At 46.5% G+C, this 17,335-nt stretch overlaps 2 protein-coding genes across 2 annotated transcripts; both read right to left on the bottom strand.

Annotated features, from left to right (window-relative positions):
- Positions 1–4,047: 4,047 nt before the first annotated feature.
- Positions 4,048–4,986, bottom strand: LOC120383706 (olfactory receptor 10C1-like). The gene has a single exon (XM_039501897.1). It carries the CDS (start codon positions 4,984–4,986, stop codon positions 4,048–4,050), a length of 939 nt encoding a protein of 312 aa, XP_039357831.1.
- An 8,286-nt stretch (positions 4,987–13,272) lies between these two features.
- Positions 13,273–15,135, bottom strand: LOC120383748 (olfactory receptor 2AP1-like). The gene is made up of 2 exons (XM_039501968.1): positions 14,527–15,135; positions 13,273–13,477 (listed from the first exon to the last, which is right to left on the bottom strand). The coding sequence occupies exons 1-2, from the start codon at positions 15,133–15,135 to the stop codon at positions 13,469–13,471; spliced, it is 618 nt and encodes a 205-aa protein (XP_039357902.1). The 3' UTR covers positions 13,273–13,468.
- Positions 15,136–17,335: the final 2,200 nt, after the last annotated feature.

Genomic DNA, 17,335 nt, shown 5'->3' with positions numbered 1-17,335 from the left:
ATAAAGCGCTCTCCAGCGTCCCTTTAAATGCCCGAAAGCACACTCCACAGTCATTCGGCACCGGCTCAGCCTATAGTTGAAACGGTCCTTGCTCCTGTCCAGCTTCCCTGTATAGGGTTTCATGAGCCAAGGCATTAACGGGTAAGCGGGGTCCCCAAGGATCACAATGGGCATTTCAATGTCCCCTACTGTGATCTTCCGGTCTGGGAAAAATGTCCCGTCCTGCAGCTTCCTGAACAGGCCACTGTTCCGAAAGATGCATGCATCATGCACCTTTCCAGGCCAGCCTGTGTAAATGTCAATGAAACGCCCACGGTGATCCACAAGCACCCGGAGAACCATAGAGAAATACCCCTTCCGATTAATGTACTCGGTGGCTAGGTGGGGTGGTGCCAGAATAGGAATATGCGTCCCATCTATTGCCCCTCCACAGTTAGGGAAATCCATTTCGGCAAATCCATCTACAATGTCCTGCATGTTCCCCACAGTCACGGTTCTCCTTAGCAGGATGCGATTAATGGCCCTGCAAACTTGCATCAAAACGATGCCCACGGTTGACTTTCCCACTCCAAATTGGTTCCCGACCGACCGGTAGCTGTCTGGAGTTGCCAGCTTCCAGATTGCAATAGCCACCCGCTTTTCCACCGTCAGGGCAGCTCTCAATCTCATGTCCTTGCGCCGCAGGGTGGGGGCGAGCTCAGCACACAGTCCCATGAAAGTGGCTTTTCTCATCCGAAAATTCTGCAGCCACTGCTCGTCATCCCAGACTTCCATGACTATGTGATCCCACCACTCAGTGCTTGTTTCCCGAGCCCAAAAGCGGTGTTCCACGGTGCTGAGCATGTCCGTTACCGCCACAAGCAATTTCATGTCACACGCATCAGGCAAATCCAGATCATCGTCGGACTCCTCACTGTCACTTTGGAGCTGAAGGAATAGCTCAACTGCCAAGCGTGATGTGCTGGCGACAGTCATCAGCAAAGTCCTCAGCAGCTCAGGCTCCATTTCACACAGAAAGCGCGCTGCACTCGCAATGGCACCAAACGTGTCCGGAAAACCTGTGACTGCTGGGAAGTGAAGCGATGCACCACGGGGCGTTGGCACAGGAAGCGGAATGACCCACACACTTCCTTCCCCTTCCCACAATACTCAGCGCCAAAATCGGACGAGGTGCTCTGTGGGATAGCTGCCCACAATGCACCTCTCAGTACAGCGCTGCAAATGCTGCAAGTGTGGCCACACTGCAGCACTGGTAGCTGTCAGTGTGGCCACACTCCAGCGCTGGCCCTGCACAGCTGGACGACCAGCGCTGCAAACTACCAGCGCTGCAACTCGCAAGTGTAGCCATACCCTGAGACACTCTCAGCTATTCTGCTACAAGAATAAGACAACCCTGAGTAGATGCTGAGGACATTAGGGTTCAAACCTCTCCAAACACAATGTTTATCTCCATGCCGGGTAGAGACTGTGTATTGTTACCTCTTTTTAACACGAGTGGCTAGTCACAGTTTGGAGCTGTGGGGATGTCCCAGTTGGAAGTAGAAATTGATGGAGTCTGATATTTTCTTTGATCCAATCTCATTTATTGACAAGAAATGTACAAAGTCCAACTTCTCTGAATGCATGAGGAACCAAGAACAAAAGGAGCAGCTTATGTGCTTATCCCCCACAAGTCTTGCTAGCCACCTCATTAGATCTAAACGGCGACTTTTTCCAGGCTCGCACTGGGCTACTGTTTGCCTTCCTTGTATTTTTCCCTCAGGCTCTCTCTCTCTGTTCTCTCTCTCTCTCTTCTTTCACACACCAGCCTGTCCTCAGCCAAACCCTTCTGCCCACTCAGTCCAAATTCCTGGGCAGATTTGCACACCTCTTTGTCTTAGGTCGGGGAGGAGACTTCTGATTAACTCATCCTGACAGTTATGTGAATAGAAGGGGTGTCCACACATCAGTTAGAATAAGTTTTTTAACTCAACAAGAACAAGGTTTGGTCCAGGTCTTAATGGCATCCCTCACCTCAGGGGAGATGCAGGCTTGGTCCAACCCTACAACATCCACACATCTATTTTTAGCATGCTAGCACAAGCCCTGCTAGCATGAGTCTGCCTACCAAGGGTGGGAGGCTCACTTTCAGCTGCCGTACAGATGACCCTCAGTGGCGCAACTACTGTCATGCCTTCAATTAGGTATTTTCTGTGTATTAATTTGAATCAGAGATCTAAGGATTAAAGTACTATTCAATGGGTAGAATTTTCAAAAGTATCAGAGTGACTTCAGAGCTTGGGTTTCCCCTTTCGGAAGGACCTAAGGACGAGGGAATTTGTGTCTCATAGCAAGTCAATGTGATTTATGCTTCTAAGTCAGCTAGACACTTTTGGAAATTTTACCCATTGTGCTTCAGGATGAAAGATGCTGGCACTTTTCAGATATGTCATGAGTAGCATTTCCTCCACACCTACCTGCTGTTTTTGTACTTGACATTGATTTTCTTGTTGTTGTTGCTATAGCAAAGAGGTTGTGTCAACACAAATCATTCATATCAATTATTTTATTTTTATAGCCATTAATCTGTTTTGGGTCTGATGCACTGGGTCTTAGGGAATGTCTACACTGCAATGTTAGCCCAAACTCAGGCTTCAGGATTTCAATCTGACAAACGCACATTCAACCACCATTCTACACTTTTTGAGAAGATAATTAAGCCTCCTTTTGACATGGCCTCTGATGAGGATATGGTTTCATATGCCCCGGCAAAAGGAGGTACATGGGATCCCCTAGAATAACCATGGGAACAGTAATTCCATTTATGACATTGTCATCTGGAATAATGTTCCGGCCCGTCCATGAAGGTAGATGCCTGAGTGACAGAAAACTCTGGCATCCATAACTTTGCCTCTGTGGTCCCCAATGGCCTGCATACCAATGCAGTAGTACCTTTTGCAGTGTCTGTACTCTGGCTCCTTGTATACATAAAATCATGGCCCCAGTGCAAGTTCTGGTCATCCCAGGTCTGCACAATGGGGGTTTCACCAGTCTGTGCTTGTGGCCTTGATGCAGAAGCACCGGTCTACACAGGGGGCATCAGAGGCTCTCCCAAAACCCATGAGCAGCATCAGCCAGTTTGAGTCTGCCAGGTCTGTATCACCCTCCTCCTCCTCCAACAGGTGCCTTCTTCTGCAGGTCAGAAAATGCCCCCGAAATGTCCACCAGCACCTCATGGAAGCTCTGCCCATTGCCTAAAACAGGAGTGAAAGCACAAGCAAGACAAGTGCTTCAAACGCTGATTGAGACGGGTTAGATCACAGAAACCCTTCTTGGAGCTGCGCCCTGAGTGCCCAGACTACTCCTACCCCTGCTTTCCCTGACAGCTCAGGACTCCAGTATCTGTCTTGCTGAGCCAGACATTCCCGTCTGCTCCAACAAAGACCCAGGGTCTGAATTACTTGCCCCAAAGCTGCAGGTTTACCTGAAAGCAGCTAACAGAAGTGTGTTTGTCTTTAGCACCCCAACTCCCAATGGGGTCTAAACCCAAATAAATCAGTTTAACTCTGTATAAAGCTTATGCAGGGTAAACTCATACATTGTTAGCCCTCTATAACACTGATAGAGAGATATGCACAGTTGTTTTCTCCCCCAGGTATTGATACATACTCTGAGTTAATTAATAAGTAAAAAGTGATTTTATTCAATACAGAAAGTAGGATTTAAGTGGTTCCAAGTAGTAACAGACAGAACAAAGTAAGTCACCAAGCAAAATAAAATAAAACGTGCAAATCTATGTCTAATCCATCTGAAGCCAGATAAGATCCTCACCAATTCCAGAATGCTCCCTTTTACAGACCAATCTCGATTTAGGCAGTAGCAAGTATCAGCTTTAGCCACGGATGGGAATGTCATCAACCCAAAAAGTAGCATCTCCTCACATTCCACAAAGCAGTTCCCACTGGTGTGAGCTTGGGCCCTACTAGATGTAAACTTTCTTGCTCGTTAAGCCAGATAGGTTCCTTCACAGATCAGTGACTCCATCTGAATTCATTTGAGCAACATATACTACTGGATGACTTTTCTCAGGGCCTCCTTCACCTCTTTGTTTCGCAGGCTGTAGATGAGGGGGTTGAGCATGGGAGTCAGCACTGTGTAGAAGACAGAGAACACTTTGTTCAGGGCTTTCAGTGTATTGGTTTTTGGTAGCAGATACACAGTCATTAGGGTCCCATAGAAAACTGTAACCACAATGAGGTGAGAGGAGCAGGTGGAAAAGGCCTTTTGCCTCCCGGTGGTGGAAGGGATTCTCAGGATAGTAGCAATGATACAAACATAGGACGTCACAGTTAATAGAAATGGGCAAGGCAGGTCTAGAGAGGTGACTATGAAACTAACCAGTGTGATCATGCTGGTGTCACTGCAGGAGAGCTGTAGCATTGGAGAAAAATCACAAAAGAAATGGTCAATTACACTGGGGCCACAGAATGTTAATTGTGACATAAAACACGTCATTATTACACAAGTAAGAAATCCGCTTATCCAAGACCCTGCTGAAAGCTGGAGGCACAACCTGCCGTTCATCAGGGCTGCATAACGCAGGGGTTTGCATATTGCTAAATACCGATCATAAGACATTGCTGCTAGGAGATAACATTCTGTAGTTGCCAGAGAACCAAAGCAATAAAACTGTGCAAAACAGCCACCGACAGAAATGGTTCTGTCTCCAGTCAGGAGACTGGCCAGTAACCTGGGCAGGATGGTGGAGGTGTAGCAAGTCTCCAAGCAGGACAAGTTCCCCAGGAAGAAGTACATGGGGGTGTGAAGGTGCTGATCAGCCACAACTAGCGCAACGATGAGCATGTTCCCAGACATGGTCACAATGTAGATCACCAGGAAAACCAGGAAGAGAAGGATCTGCAGTTCAGGGAGATTCCCGAATCCCAGGAGGATGAATTCTGTAATGATCGTTCGATTGTCCTCTTCTGCTTTGTCTATGAGGTGCATCTAGGTACAAAGAAAAATACTAAAACTCAGAGACGGGACTTTCAAAGTCACAAACATCCCATTAACTTAAGCAAGTGCAGAAGGACAGATATCCAGAGGCATTTAGGCACCCAAAGTTGCAGCTAGGTGCCTAGTGGGATTTTCAAAATTACTTAGGCAACCAATGTGCCATAAGGTCAGATTTTTAAAGGTATTTAGGTGCTGCAGCACACAGCATCACAGTGCCCATGCCTAAATCTCATTTTCCCAGATTTAAGCACTGAGGAGTCTACAGTCTATTGACAGCCAATGGGATTTAGATTCCTCCATGCCTAAATCCCATTTGAAAATTGAATTTAGACTCCTAAATCAATTGGGTGTTGTTGCAACACAGAGCTCAGCAACCTTTAAATAGCTTTAAAAATCTGGTCTTGAGGGCTTTGCTGAATCAGGATCTTAATTCAAGGTATGCAGAGCTGCAAAGGATCTGCTGTTCCTCAAAGGATTCACGCCACTGGCAAGTTTTAGCCCACAATAAAAATGGTCAGCGGAGCAAAGAGAGAGTAAAGGAATGGCTTTAACAAGAACGATAGCACAGCCTTTCCATACATGAATAAATCCACGAGGTCTAATTCTGATCTCCCAAACTGTTTTTTGCAATATTGAGATCTTCCCATTTTACAGCTGCCCAGGTGAGCTCAGAACCAGGAGCAGTAAATTCTGAGTAGACAGACAGAACCTTTGTAGTTCAGTTGTTTTCATAGTAGCACACTGCATGGTCTAAGGTCCTTAATCAGCCTTCAGTCAGTGACTATTCCCAAAAACCCAGAACAATGGAAGTTTGTTGGTTACAGACCGAGCAAAATTATAGTATCTGAGCACCTTACAGTCCTTAATGTATTTATCCTCACAGTGCCACAGTGAGATTGGAAAAGGTTTCTGTGCCCATTGTACAGATGGAGAACTGAGGCCCAGAGGGTCAGTTTGATAAGATACGTAGTGCCTAAAAATGCAGATCAGTGCCCAGTGGGATTTTACAAAGTCCTTCATCAGCCTCAGTGCCTATCTCGCATTCAAGCCAAAGGATATTAGATGCCTAACCTGCTTAGATGCTTTTCAGCATTCCACTTGGTACCCATCTACATCATTTGGTGCCTCAACACCTTTGAAATCTGGCCTAAGTAATTCCCCCAAAGGGCCCCAGGGAGCCTGCTGGAGAACAGAGAATTGACCCCACATGTCCAACATCCCAGGTTAGCCCCCTACCCAAATCTATCCAGAGCAATAGCTTGCCACATTATTCAGTTTCCTGAATTACTCAATGATCTCTTATGACAGTGAGTTCCAGGAGACAAATACACATTGTGTAAAAAGAACATTGTTTCATGTCTGAGTGCTAAAGGTATTGCCTGTTAAGTTGATTGGGTCATTCTTGATTTGTAGGTGCACCTGATGGAGTTTCTCTGTCCCATTCATTAGTCCCTAACCTCTCAAATGTCCCACCTTGTTAGTTTCCTCTTTAAATGAAACTCCCTGAGTCTTTTCTGAGGCTGGGATAATCAAAGTAACCTAAAGAAATTAGACACTGTTGAAAAATTAAGGGGAGTTGGTCACCTGACTCCCCTGAAATTCTCAGCCCCATTAAACTCTGCCCATCCATGCATCTGCTTCTCTTCTCACCCTCTGCTCCATTCCCAGCCCCATGCAGTAAATGGGAAAAGAAGAGACGCTCTCTCCTCTCTTCCCCCAGCTCTGAGACAGCAGGTGCAGCTCAGGATCCTGCATGTCAGCACCAGCAGAGCAGGGCGTGACCATGCTCTCCTCATGCTAATACCTGAGACACTGAGAGCGGGACCTTGACTAGCAGCGCAGCTTCGAAACTCCCTCTGCCCAGTGTTCTTCCCCATGCACAAAGGGAATGCCCCGAGAAGGCACATACAGACCCCTGTGTCTCTCCTCCCCTCCTTGGCACCCTGAGACACACTCTACCCCAGGTGTTCTCTGCAGCCCAGCTGAAGAGTGCGAGTGTCTGGGCCTGGATTTTGTGCAGCATCCCAGGTGCAACAGAACAGCTGGAACTCAATGCTCCCAGCACACTCTGCAGTGTCGCAGTTCAGCCCTGTTGGGAGGGGAGAGGAGGAATGAGACCTATCAAGGGCAGAATAGGAAGTATGAGGGTGCAGGATATGCATAGCTACGGTGTGCACCTGAGAAACAGCTCCAGCTGTGCTCCTTCCCACTACCGCACCATTTCCTTCCTATGTGAGATCCCCAGGATCTGACCATGGGCTTGTCTAAATAGAGAGTTAGATTGTGGAAAGCTGGGGTGTGAATCTCCAGAGCACTGGCCTGCCACATAATAACACGCTGTGTGGACCCTGCTCCAGTGCACAAAACATGCCCTAGTGCACATTGACCTACCCCCATTTCAAACAGCACTAGGGCAAAATCCACTAGGGGACTTTTAGTGTGTGATAGCTGGATCCGCGCAGACGCTTACTAAACAAAAACCTACCGCACTGTAGATTTCCAGCCTAGTTTGCCACACACTGACTCCCTTTGTGGACAAACCCCAGGAAGGTACAGATTTACCTTTAATACTCAGCAAGAAGCGGCGACCTCTGTGTCGATGCTGAGTGGGTGTGGGGATCTGGTTTCCATTTCCATGCTGCTCCCCTTTGTCTCCTTCTCTCAGAGTTTGTCTACAGGGTGGGGTAATGCACTCAAGAGCAATGGATTTCTAAAGGGCACCAACGTCTGGCACACGAACTGGCTCATGTAGAATCTTGCTTGTGCCCACTGAAAGTTAATTTCTTCATGACACATTGGGCAACTTTGGAATTAGCACCCCGCTGCGGTGCACCACTGCCCCGTATGGACAAGCCCTTATTCGCTCTGCAAAGACACCTACCTTCCACTGCTGCGCTGGGCTGGCTCTTGATTTCTTGCTTGATGGACACACCCGTGTATATTACAAGGGGCTTCCATAGCTCCTGCTCTGGAGCCTTCTAGGGTTTATAGGGGAAAGCAGCCTCACATTGGCTCAGGCAGCTCTTGGACCTCCGCTGAGGCTGCTGCTAATGATCCCAGCTTTGCAAGTGCCCTCAGGAGGGAATTCAATGCTATGGTGCTTGTTAAGACACTGTAAACATCAAGGCCATTGACTACTGAGGCCTGGTCTCCACTACAGAGTTAGGCTGACTCAAGGCATCTTATGTCGACCTAACTATGGAAGCATTTACACTTAAATATCACTCATGCTGATGTAACTGCCCCACTACGCCAACTAAATAGCCCAACCTCCACGAACAGCGTAGAGTCAAGGTTGATGTAGTTAGTGTCAATGTAGACACTACGTTGCTTATGCTGACTGTTATTGGCTTTCAGGAGCCTTCCCACGATGCCCCACACTGTCAGTGCAATCGGCGCGAGTGCTCCTGGTGAGATCACGCACCGCCGACGCAAGGAGCAAAGTGCAGACATACACAAGCGATGTAATTACTGCGATGACTGTCTGCTGGTGTAAGTTAGGTCGACTTAATTCTGTAGTGTGGACATGGCCTGTGTTCGAGAAGAATGAGTTCCTTAGGATTTGGCCCATAGCAGTTATTCTTTGCTGACTGTCTGGGCTACCTTGCCCATTCCGGGGTGAATTAACAGATGTGTTGTATGTAAGACCTGGGAGGTAATTGTTCTGCTCTGCTCGGCACTGGTGAGGCCTCAGCTGGAGTAGTGTGTCCAGTTCTGGGCACCGCACTTTAAGAGGGATGGGGAAAAATTAGACACAGTCCAGAGGAGAGCAACAAAAATGATAAAGAGGTTTAGAAAACGTGACCTGTGAGGAAAGGTGGAAAGAATTGGGCGTGTTTAGTCTAGAGAAGAAAAGGGTGAGGGGGGACGTGGTAACAGTCTTCAGAGACGTACCAGGTTGCTAGAAAGGGGATGATGATCTATTTGTTCTCCACGTGCCCCGACGGTAGGACAAGAAAGAAACTATAACAAAATATGCAGAGGAGTGGGGAGGAGCACTGTGAAATCACAGAGCAACTGAGTGGCCAGTGGAGAAACAACTGGATTGAGACAATTCCCAGCTCTGCAACTGGCTTATTGAATGACAATGGGCAAGTCACATCACCGCTGTATGCATCAGTTTCCCATCTGTAAAATGGGGATAATGATGTCAAGCTCTTGGAGAGGTGTTGATGAAAAGCACATTATAAAAACTAGGTCTTTTGAGTATTACCGAGTCACAGTAGTGCATCAACTGGAAACCTAGTTGAGAACGACAGTTGTCTAAATGGCCAGTAACTCCCACCAACAAACATTGCTCCTTCTGTTTAAAAAAACTAGGAGATAAAATGTCACAAAGAAATTTTGTTAACACAGAGTTAAGGTGCCCGGTGATAGCTCGGGCCCGTCTCAAAGGCTGAATTCAGCAAAACTCTGACTTCTGAGAACCAGGAAATAGAGAGAGAAGATAAATGCCCACACAAACTTAACTCTGCCCTGTTTGTGCGATACCCCAAAATACTCACACCACAGATTCCCAATCTACCGTGTCACTGCAGTGGGCAGGTGCTTCCTGCCATGGCCTATGTTCAAACCCTGATCATACTCCCCCGACAGGATACCACACTTGTAAACTGTAACGGCCACTTCACACCCTTTTCCAGTCCCTGAGTTGAGGAGAGTACTTGGCTCACTCATGCCATCCCGGATGACGGGGGAAGAAGGGCTGTCAGGCTGTCTGGAGTGGCTGAAGAGCACGGGCACCAGCCTCTCGGGGCAGACTGTTCAGAAGCAGGGCGCAACCCCCACATTGGCTGTGAGTTCTAGACTTAGATTTCACCAACCAAGTATCAAGTGGGACCTCCTCAAGCACTACAACAGCCTTAACATGGAGTCACAGACAGTCCCCCTTGGACACCCCGGTCTGTCTTGCCACCCAAGTAAGCCTGCCTTTGTGATAGCTGGCCTCTTCCACCAAAAATCACAATAATATTCAGGGAGCTGACCCCTGGCAGGCACAGACTTGCTTCCCCATGCTAAGGGGAGGTGTCAGTGGGTGCCGCACAATCCCAGGCACCGCAACAAACATTACAGGGACATACAATAAAATTGAAAGACGGCAAATTCTGCACCAATAAATACCTTTTTCCACGATGTGTGATTAGACTGTAGTCATCAAAGTGGGACTGGACATTTGTATGGCTAACAAGAATAACCAGAGTTATCATAGGCAATGATGATAATTCCTATTACTCTAAGCAGCAGGTTAGGTTGTTTTTCTCTAGGGACCAGACAGAGACGCAAACACTCAGACACTCTCAGCTATTCTGCTGCAAGAACAAGACAACCCTGAGTAGATGCTGAGGGCATTAGGGTTCAAACCTCCCCAAACTCAATGTGTATCTCCATTCCAGGGAGAGACTGCGTATTGTTATCCTTTTTGACCTGAGTGGCTAGTCATAGTTTGGAGCCGTGGGGATGTCCCAGTTGGAAGTAGACATTGATGGAGTCTGATATTTTCTTTGATCCAATCTCGTTTATTGACAAGGAATGTACAAAGTCCGACTTCTCTGAATGCATGAGGAACCAAAAACAAAAAGAGCAGCTTCTTTGCTTACTGCCCCAAGTCTCGTTAGCCACCTCGTTTGACCCAAACGCTTCCCTTTTCCAGGCTCGCACTGGGCTGTTTGCCTTCTGTGCTTTTTTCCCTCAGGCTCCCTCTCTCTCTTCTGTGTGTTCTCTCTCCTCTCTCTTCTCTCACACACCAACCCATGCTTAGCCAAACCCTTCTGCCCACTCAGTCCAAATTCCTGGGCACGTTCACACATCGTTTGTCTTAGGTGGGGGCTTCTGATTAATTCATCCTGACAGTTATGTGAATACAAGTGGGTGTCCACACATCAGTTAGAATAAGTTTTTTAACTCAACCATAAGAAGGTTTTTTCCAGGTCATAATGACATCCCTCACCTCAGGGGAGGCTCAGGATAGTCACCCAGTCTTGGCCCCACCCTACAACGTCCACACAGCTATTTTTAGCATGCTAGCACAAGCCCTGCTAGCACGAGTCTGCCTACCCAGGCTGAAAGGCTCACCTTCAGCTGCTGTGTAGACGACCTTCAATGGCGCAGCTACTGTCAATGCCTTCAGTTAGTTCATGGGTATTCATTAGGATCAGAGACATAAGGATTAAAGTACTATTCAATGGGTAGAATTTTCAAAAGCACCAAAGTGACTTCAGAGCCTGAGTTCCCATTTCAGAAGGACCTAAGGACGAGGGAATCCCTGGGCTGGTCTACATTATGGGGGAAAATCGATCTAAGATACGCAACTTCAGCTACGTGAAAAACGTAGCTGAAGTTGAAGTATCTTATATCGAATTACCTACCATCCTCATGGCGCAGGATCGATGTCTGCGGCTCCCCATGTCGACTCCGCTACCGCCGTTCCGGTTGGTGGAGTTCCGCAGTCGACAGGAGCGCGTTTGGGGATCGATATATCGCGTCTAGATGAGACGCGATATATCGATCCCCGAGAAATCGATTGCTACCCGCCGATACGGCGGGTAGTAAAGATGTAGCCTCTGTCTCATAGAAAGTCAATGAGATTTATGCTTCTAAGTCAGCTAGACACTTTTGGAAATTTTACCCAATGTGATTCAGGGTGAAAGGAGCTGGCATGTGTCATGACTAGCATTTCCTCCATGCCTACATGCTGCTTTTTTGTTTGACATTGATTTTGTTGTTGTTGCTGAAGCAAAGAGGTTGTGTTAACAGAAACCATTCACATCATTTATTTTATTTTGATAACCATTAATCTGTATAGGATCTGATGCACTGGGTTTTAGGGAATGTGTACACTGCAATGTAAGCCCAAACTCACAATCAGGCTTGAGGATTTCAATGTGACAAATGCACATTCAACCACCATTCTACACCTATTGAGAAGATAATTAAGACTTCTTTTGCCATGGCATCTGATCAGGATACGGTTTCATATGCCCAGGCAAAAGGGGGTACATGGGATCCCCTAGAATAACCATGGAAACAGTAATTCCATTTATGACATTGTCATTTGGAATAGTGTTCCGGCCTGTCCATGAAGGTAGATGGCTGACTGATGGAAAACCTTGTCATCAGGAACTTTTCCAGGGCAGCCCACATTGGCATCCATAACTTTGCCTCTGTGGTCCCCAAGGGCCACATACCCATGGAGTAGTACCTTTTGCAATGTCTGTACTCTGGCTCCTTGAGTACATACAATAATGGCCCCGGTGCAGTCGGGAAATCCTATTCTCCCCAAACTAGCAGTTACTTCAGGGATATTGTTTATTCCCCCACATTTGGCAAAACCACACACCTGACTGCCTAAGAAACCTCAGCTACCACTTTAGATTCCAGTCGACTTTCCAACCCCAAACTGGTTAGCAATGGACCCGTAGGACTCTGGGGTATAGCAAACTACTTTTGAACAGGAATGGCTTCCTTTGCATATGTGTCGTGGTGCTGAAGGGTCCAGACAAGCTGCTAACAAGGCTCCAGAAATGTACCTTTCTTCATGAGCAAGGTCTGGTCATACCAGGTCTGCATGACGATGGGATCCCACCAGTCTGTGCTTGTGGCCCTGCTGCAGAAGCACCGGTCTACACAGGGGCATCAGTGGCTCTTCCAAGAGCTATGAGCAGCATCAGCCAGTTTGAGTCTGCCAGGTCTATATCACCCTCCTCCTCCTCCTCCAACAGGTGCCTTCTTCTGCAGGTCAGAAAATGCCCCCGAAATGTCCACCAGCACCTCATGGAAGCTCTGCCCATTGCCTGAAACAGGAGTGAAAGCACAAGCAAGACAAGTGTTTCAAATGCTGACTGTGACAGGTTAGATCACAGAACCCCCCTGGGAGCTGTGACCTGAGTTCCCAGACTACTTCTACCTCTGCTTTCCCTGACAGCTCAGGACTCCAGCATCTGTCTTGCTGAACCAGACATTCCCGTGTGCTCCAACAAAGACCCAAGGTCTGAATTACTTGCCCCAAAGCTGCAGGTTTACCTGAAAGCAGATAACAGAAGTGGGCTTGTCTTTAGCACTCAGATGCCCAACTCCCAATGGGGTCTAATCCCAAATAAATCTTGTTTACCCGGTATAAACTTTATTCAGGGCAAACTCATACATTGTTCACCCTCTATAACACTGATAGAGAGATATGCACAGTTGTTTTCTCCCCCAGGTATTAATACATACTCTGAGCTAATTGATTAGTAAAAAGTGATTTTATTAAATACAGAAAGTAGGATTTAAGTGGTTCCAAGTAGTAACAGACAGAACAAAGTAAGTCACCAAGCAAAATAAAAGAAAATGTGCCAATCTATGTCTAATCAAACTGAATACAGATAAGATACTCACCAGTTCCAGAATGCTTCATTTTACAGACTGATCTCCTTTTAGCCTGAGTCCAGCAATGACTCATACCCCTTGCAGTCACTGGCCTTTGTTCCAGTTTCTTTCAAGTATCCTGGGGGGTGGAGGGGCTCTCTTGTTAGCCAGCCGAAGACCTGGCACAGGCTGTTTTGACTTAGATCTGCATAGTGCAGCTTAGATGCCTGAGCACTGGTGTGAGGCCTGGGTCTAGAAATTGTAAACCTAGTGTTAATATTCAGTGTGGACACTCAAGTATAGGTTTACACTCACTGAGCCTATGGGTTCAAGTCCCACACACCCTAGGCTTACATTGCAGTATAGGCACACACTTACACTCATTCTACCCATTGCAAGATGACACACAGTACAACAAATGGGAAGACCAGAACAATCTTCCCAGATATAAAGTTATGGAGCTTTGGGGAATCCAGGAAGTCAAGGAGAGAGAAAATATTTGAACCACCTAATACTGCCCACAGTGATCTGAGGCCAGTGCCAAGTAGAATGTGGCATTCACACAATTCAGAGAGAGCAGAGAAATAGATGAAACACGTATCTGAAGTCTTAAATGTCGTCATGTGGAGTGTAGAGCGCAAGACAGTCAGGTTTCCAATTAAGGCAGTAGCAAGTATCAGCTTTAACCACAAATGGGAATGTCATCAACCCAAAACGTAGCATGTCCTCACGTTCCCCGAAACAGTTCCTATTGGTGTGAGCTTGGGCCCCACTACATGTAAACTTTCTTGCTCATTAAGACATATAGATTCTTTTACAGATCAGTGACTAGTTCTGAATTGATTTGAGCAACATATATTAACGGATGACTTTTCTCAGGGCCTCCTTCACCTCTTTGTTTCGCAGGCTGTAGATGAGGGGGTTGAGCATGGGAGTCAGGACTGTGTAGAAGACAGAGAACACTTTGTTCAGGGCTTTCAGTGTATTGGTTTTTGGTAGCAGATACACAGTCATTAGGGTCCCATAGAAAAGTGTAACCACAATGAGGTGAGAGGAGCAGGTGGAAAAGGCCTTTTGCCTCCCGGTAGTGGAAGGGATTCTGAGGATAGTAGCAATGATACAAACATAGGACGTCACAGTTAATAGAAATGGGCAAGGTGAGTCTAGGCAGGCAAGTATTACACTAACCAGTGTGATCATGCTGGTGTCACTGCAGGAGAGCTGTAGCATTGGAGAAAAATCACAAAAGAAATGGTCAATTTCACTAGAGCCACAGAATGTTAATTGTGACATAAAACACATCATTATTACACAAGTTAGAAATCCGCTTATCCAAGACCCCGCTGCTAGCTGGAGGCACAACCTGCCATTCATCAGGGCTGCATAACGCAGGGGTTTACATATCGCTAAATACCGATCATAAGACATTGCTGCTAGGAGATAGCATTCTGTAGCTGCCAGAGAAACAAAGCAATAAAACTGTGCAAAACAGCCACTGACAGAAATGGTTCTATCTCCAGTCAGGAGACTGGCCAGTAACCTGGGCAGGATGGTGGAGGTATAGCAGGTCTCCAGGCAGGACAAGTTTCCCAGGAAAAAGTACATGGGGGTGTGAAGGTGCTGATCAGCCACAATTAGTGCAATGATGAGGATGTTCCCAGATATGGTCACAATGTAGATCACCAGGAAAACCAGGAAGAGAAGGATCTGCAGTTCAGGGAGATTCCCGAATCCCAGGAGGATGAATTCTGTGATGACCGTTCGATTGTCCTCTTCTGCTTTGTCTATGAGGTGCATCTAGGTACAAAGAAAAATACTAAAACTCAGAGATGGGACTTTCAAAAGGATAAACATCCCATTAACTTAAGCAAGTGCAGAAGGACAGATATCCAGAGGCATTTAGGCACCCAAAGTTGCAGATCGGCACCTAGTAGGATTTTCAAAAATATTTAGCCAACCTAGGTGTCTAAAGACCAGATTTTTAAAGCTATTTAGGTGCTGCAGCACACAGCATCACAATGCCCCAGCCTAAATCTCATTTTCACAGATTTAGGAACTGAGGTGTCTACATTCTATTGACTATTCTACAGTCTTCCATGCCTAAATCCAGGGTTTCTCAAACAGGGGTCGCTGCTTGTGCAGTGAAAGCCTGTGGCGTGCTGGGCTGGTTTGTTTACCTGCTCCGTTCGCAGGTCCGGCCGATCAAGGCTCCCACTGGCCGCGGTTCGCTGCTTCGGGTCAATGGGAGCTGCTGGAAGCGGCGCAGGCTGAGGGATTTACTGGCCACCGCTTCCAGCAGCTCCCATTGGCCCAGAGCAGCGATCCACGGCCAGTTGGAGCGGCGATCGGCCAGACCTGCAGACGGGGCAGTTAAACACACCTGCCCGGCACACCAGGGGTTTCCCTACACAAGTGGCAACCCCTGTTGGAGAAACCCTGCCTAAATCCTTTTGAAAATGGAATTTAGGCTCCTCAATCATTTAGGGATTGTTGCAACACTGAGTTCAGCAACCCTTAAATATCTTTAAAAATCTGGGCCTGAGGGCTTTGCTTTATTAAGATCTTAATTCAAACTATGCAGAGCCACAAAAGATCTACTGGTCCTCAAAGGATGCTAGCCACTGGGAAGTTTTAGCCCACTCTAAAAATGGTCAGCGGCGCTCACAGAGAGTAAAGGAATGGCTTTAACAAGAATGATCTCACAGCCTTTCCTCACATGAAAAAATCCACGAGCTCTAACTCTGATCTCAGAAACTGTTTTTTTCAATATTAACTTCTGCCGGAGATCCTCCCATTTTACAGCTGCCCAGGTGAGGTCAGAGTCAGGAGCTGTAAATTCTGAGTACATGTGCATCCTACATGCTATGTATTTTATTTTTAAATAACTGACTTGAAGCACTGAATATATATATATATATATAAAATTGTATTTTATTATAATGGGAATTGGGGGTCTACGTTCATAAGTGGGATGGACAGAGGAGTAGGTCTGGTTGATCTACCTTGTAATCTCAAAGAACATTGCAAACAGATGATGCAGTGCTCAATGCCTCCTGACAGTTGCTGAGAACTCTAAGCTGACGCTCCGGTCAGTGGAGGAAAGGCTCTGCCGGAGACAACCAGCAGCTACAGGCTCAGGAACATGCACAGAACTTCCACTTTAGGGGAAAATCCAGAGGGACATTTTAGAAACAACTGAGGAAAGGGGTGAGAATCCATGTGAAAGAGGTGAGTTGTCAGGGAGATAGAAAGGCATTCAAAACCTGTATAAAGAGCTGGGGGATGGGAGGTAAAGGCTGTGGGATCGCCCTGGTTACTGTCATGCTCACAGAATACAAACAGGGAAATTAGATTAAAACATCAAATACTCTCTCTGGAAGGTTGCAGTGTAATATGACTTTATTGCATTAAATCCAAAACCCCAATGCACAAAACCCAAAACCAGAGAGAAAAGCAGGCTGCTCTGTAAGGCAGAGACACCAAACTCACCCCACATTGCTCTAGGCTGGCTCTTTTCAGACTGACTGCTGAAAGACACTGATCTCATGCTTCCCTACAGAACCCCCTGGTCTGCAAGCAGGACCAGGAGAACCCTTACGAATTTACAGTGATAGTATATAACAGTTTTCAATATAGCACCGACACCTTAGAAAGAGAGGGAAAGATACAGGCAAACAGAGAAACAGACAGAAAGGCACAGAGAGACATATGCAGACAGATAGAGAAATTAGACAGATAGAGGGAGATGTGTGAAACAGCTCTATTTAACATTAGAGCTGACTGGAATTTTTTTTCTTCACAGAAATTTTTGACTTTTTGTGAAAAAAACTGACAATCAAAATTTTATGGCTGAAAAGTGAAAATGTTCCACCAGAAGCTGGAAGCTTCTGATTTTTGACCTAATATTTTTCAGTTTTTGGCTGAAAAGTTTTTGGATTCTGGCCAAAATGTTTTTTGTTTTTAAATAAAAACATACCATTTTTCCAGGGAAAGTAGA

This window comes from Mauremys reevesii, linkage group 15 (assembly GCF_016161935.1).
Source record: "Mauremys reevesii isolate NIE-2019 linkage group 15, ASM1616193v1, whole genome shotgun sequence".
Classification (NCBI taxonomy): domain Eukaryota; kingdom Metazoa; phylum Chordata; order Testudines; family Geoemydidae; genus Mauremys; species Mauremys reevesii.
The sequence above is the reverse complement of the archived record's forward strand: the minus strand, read 5'-3'. Positions and strand labels throughout refer to the sequence as shown.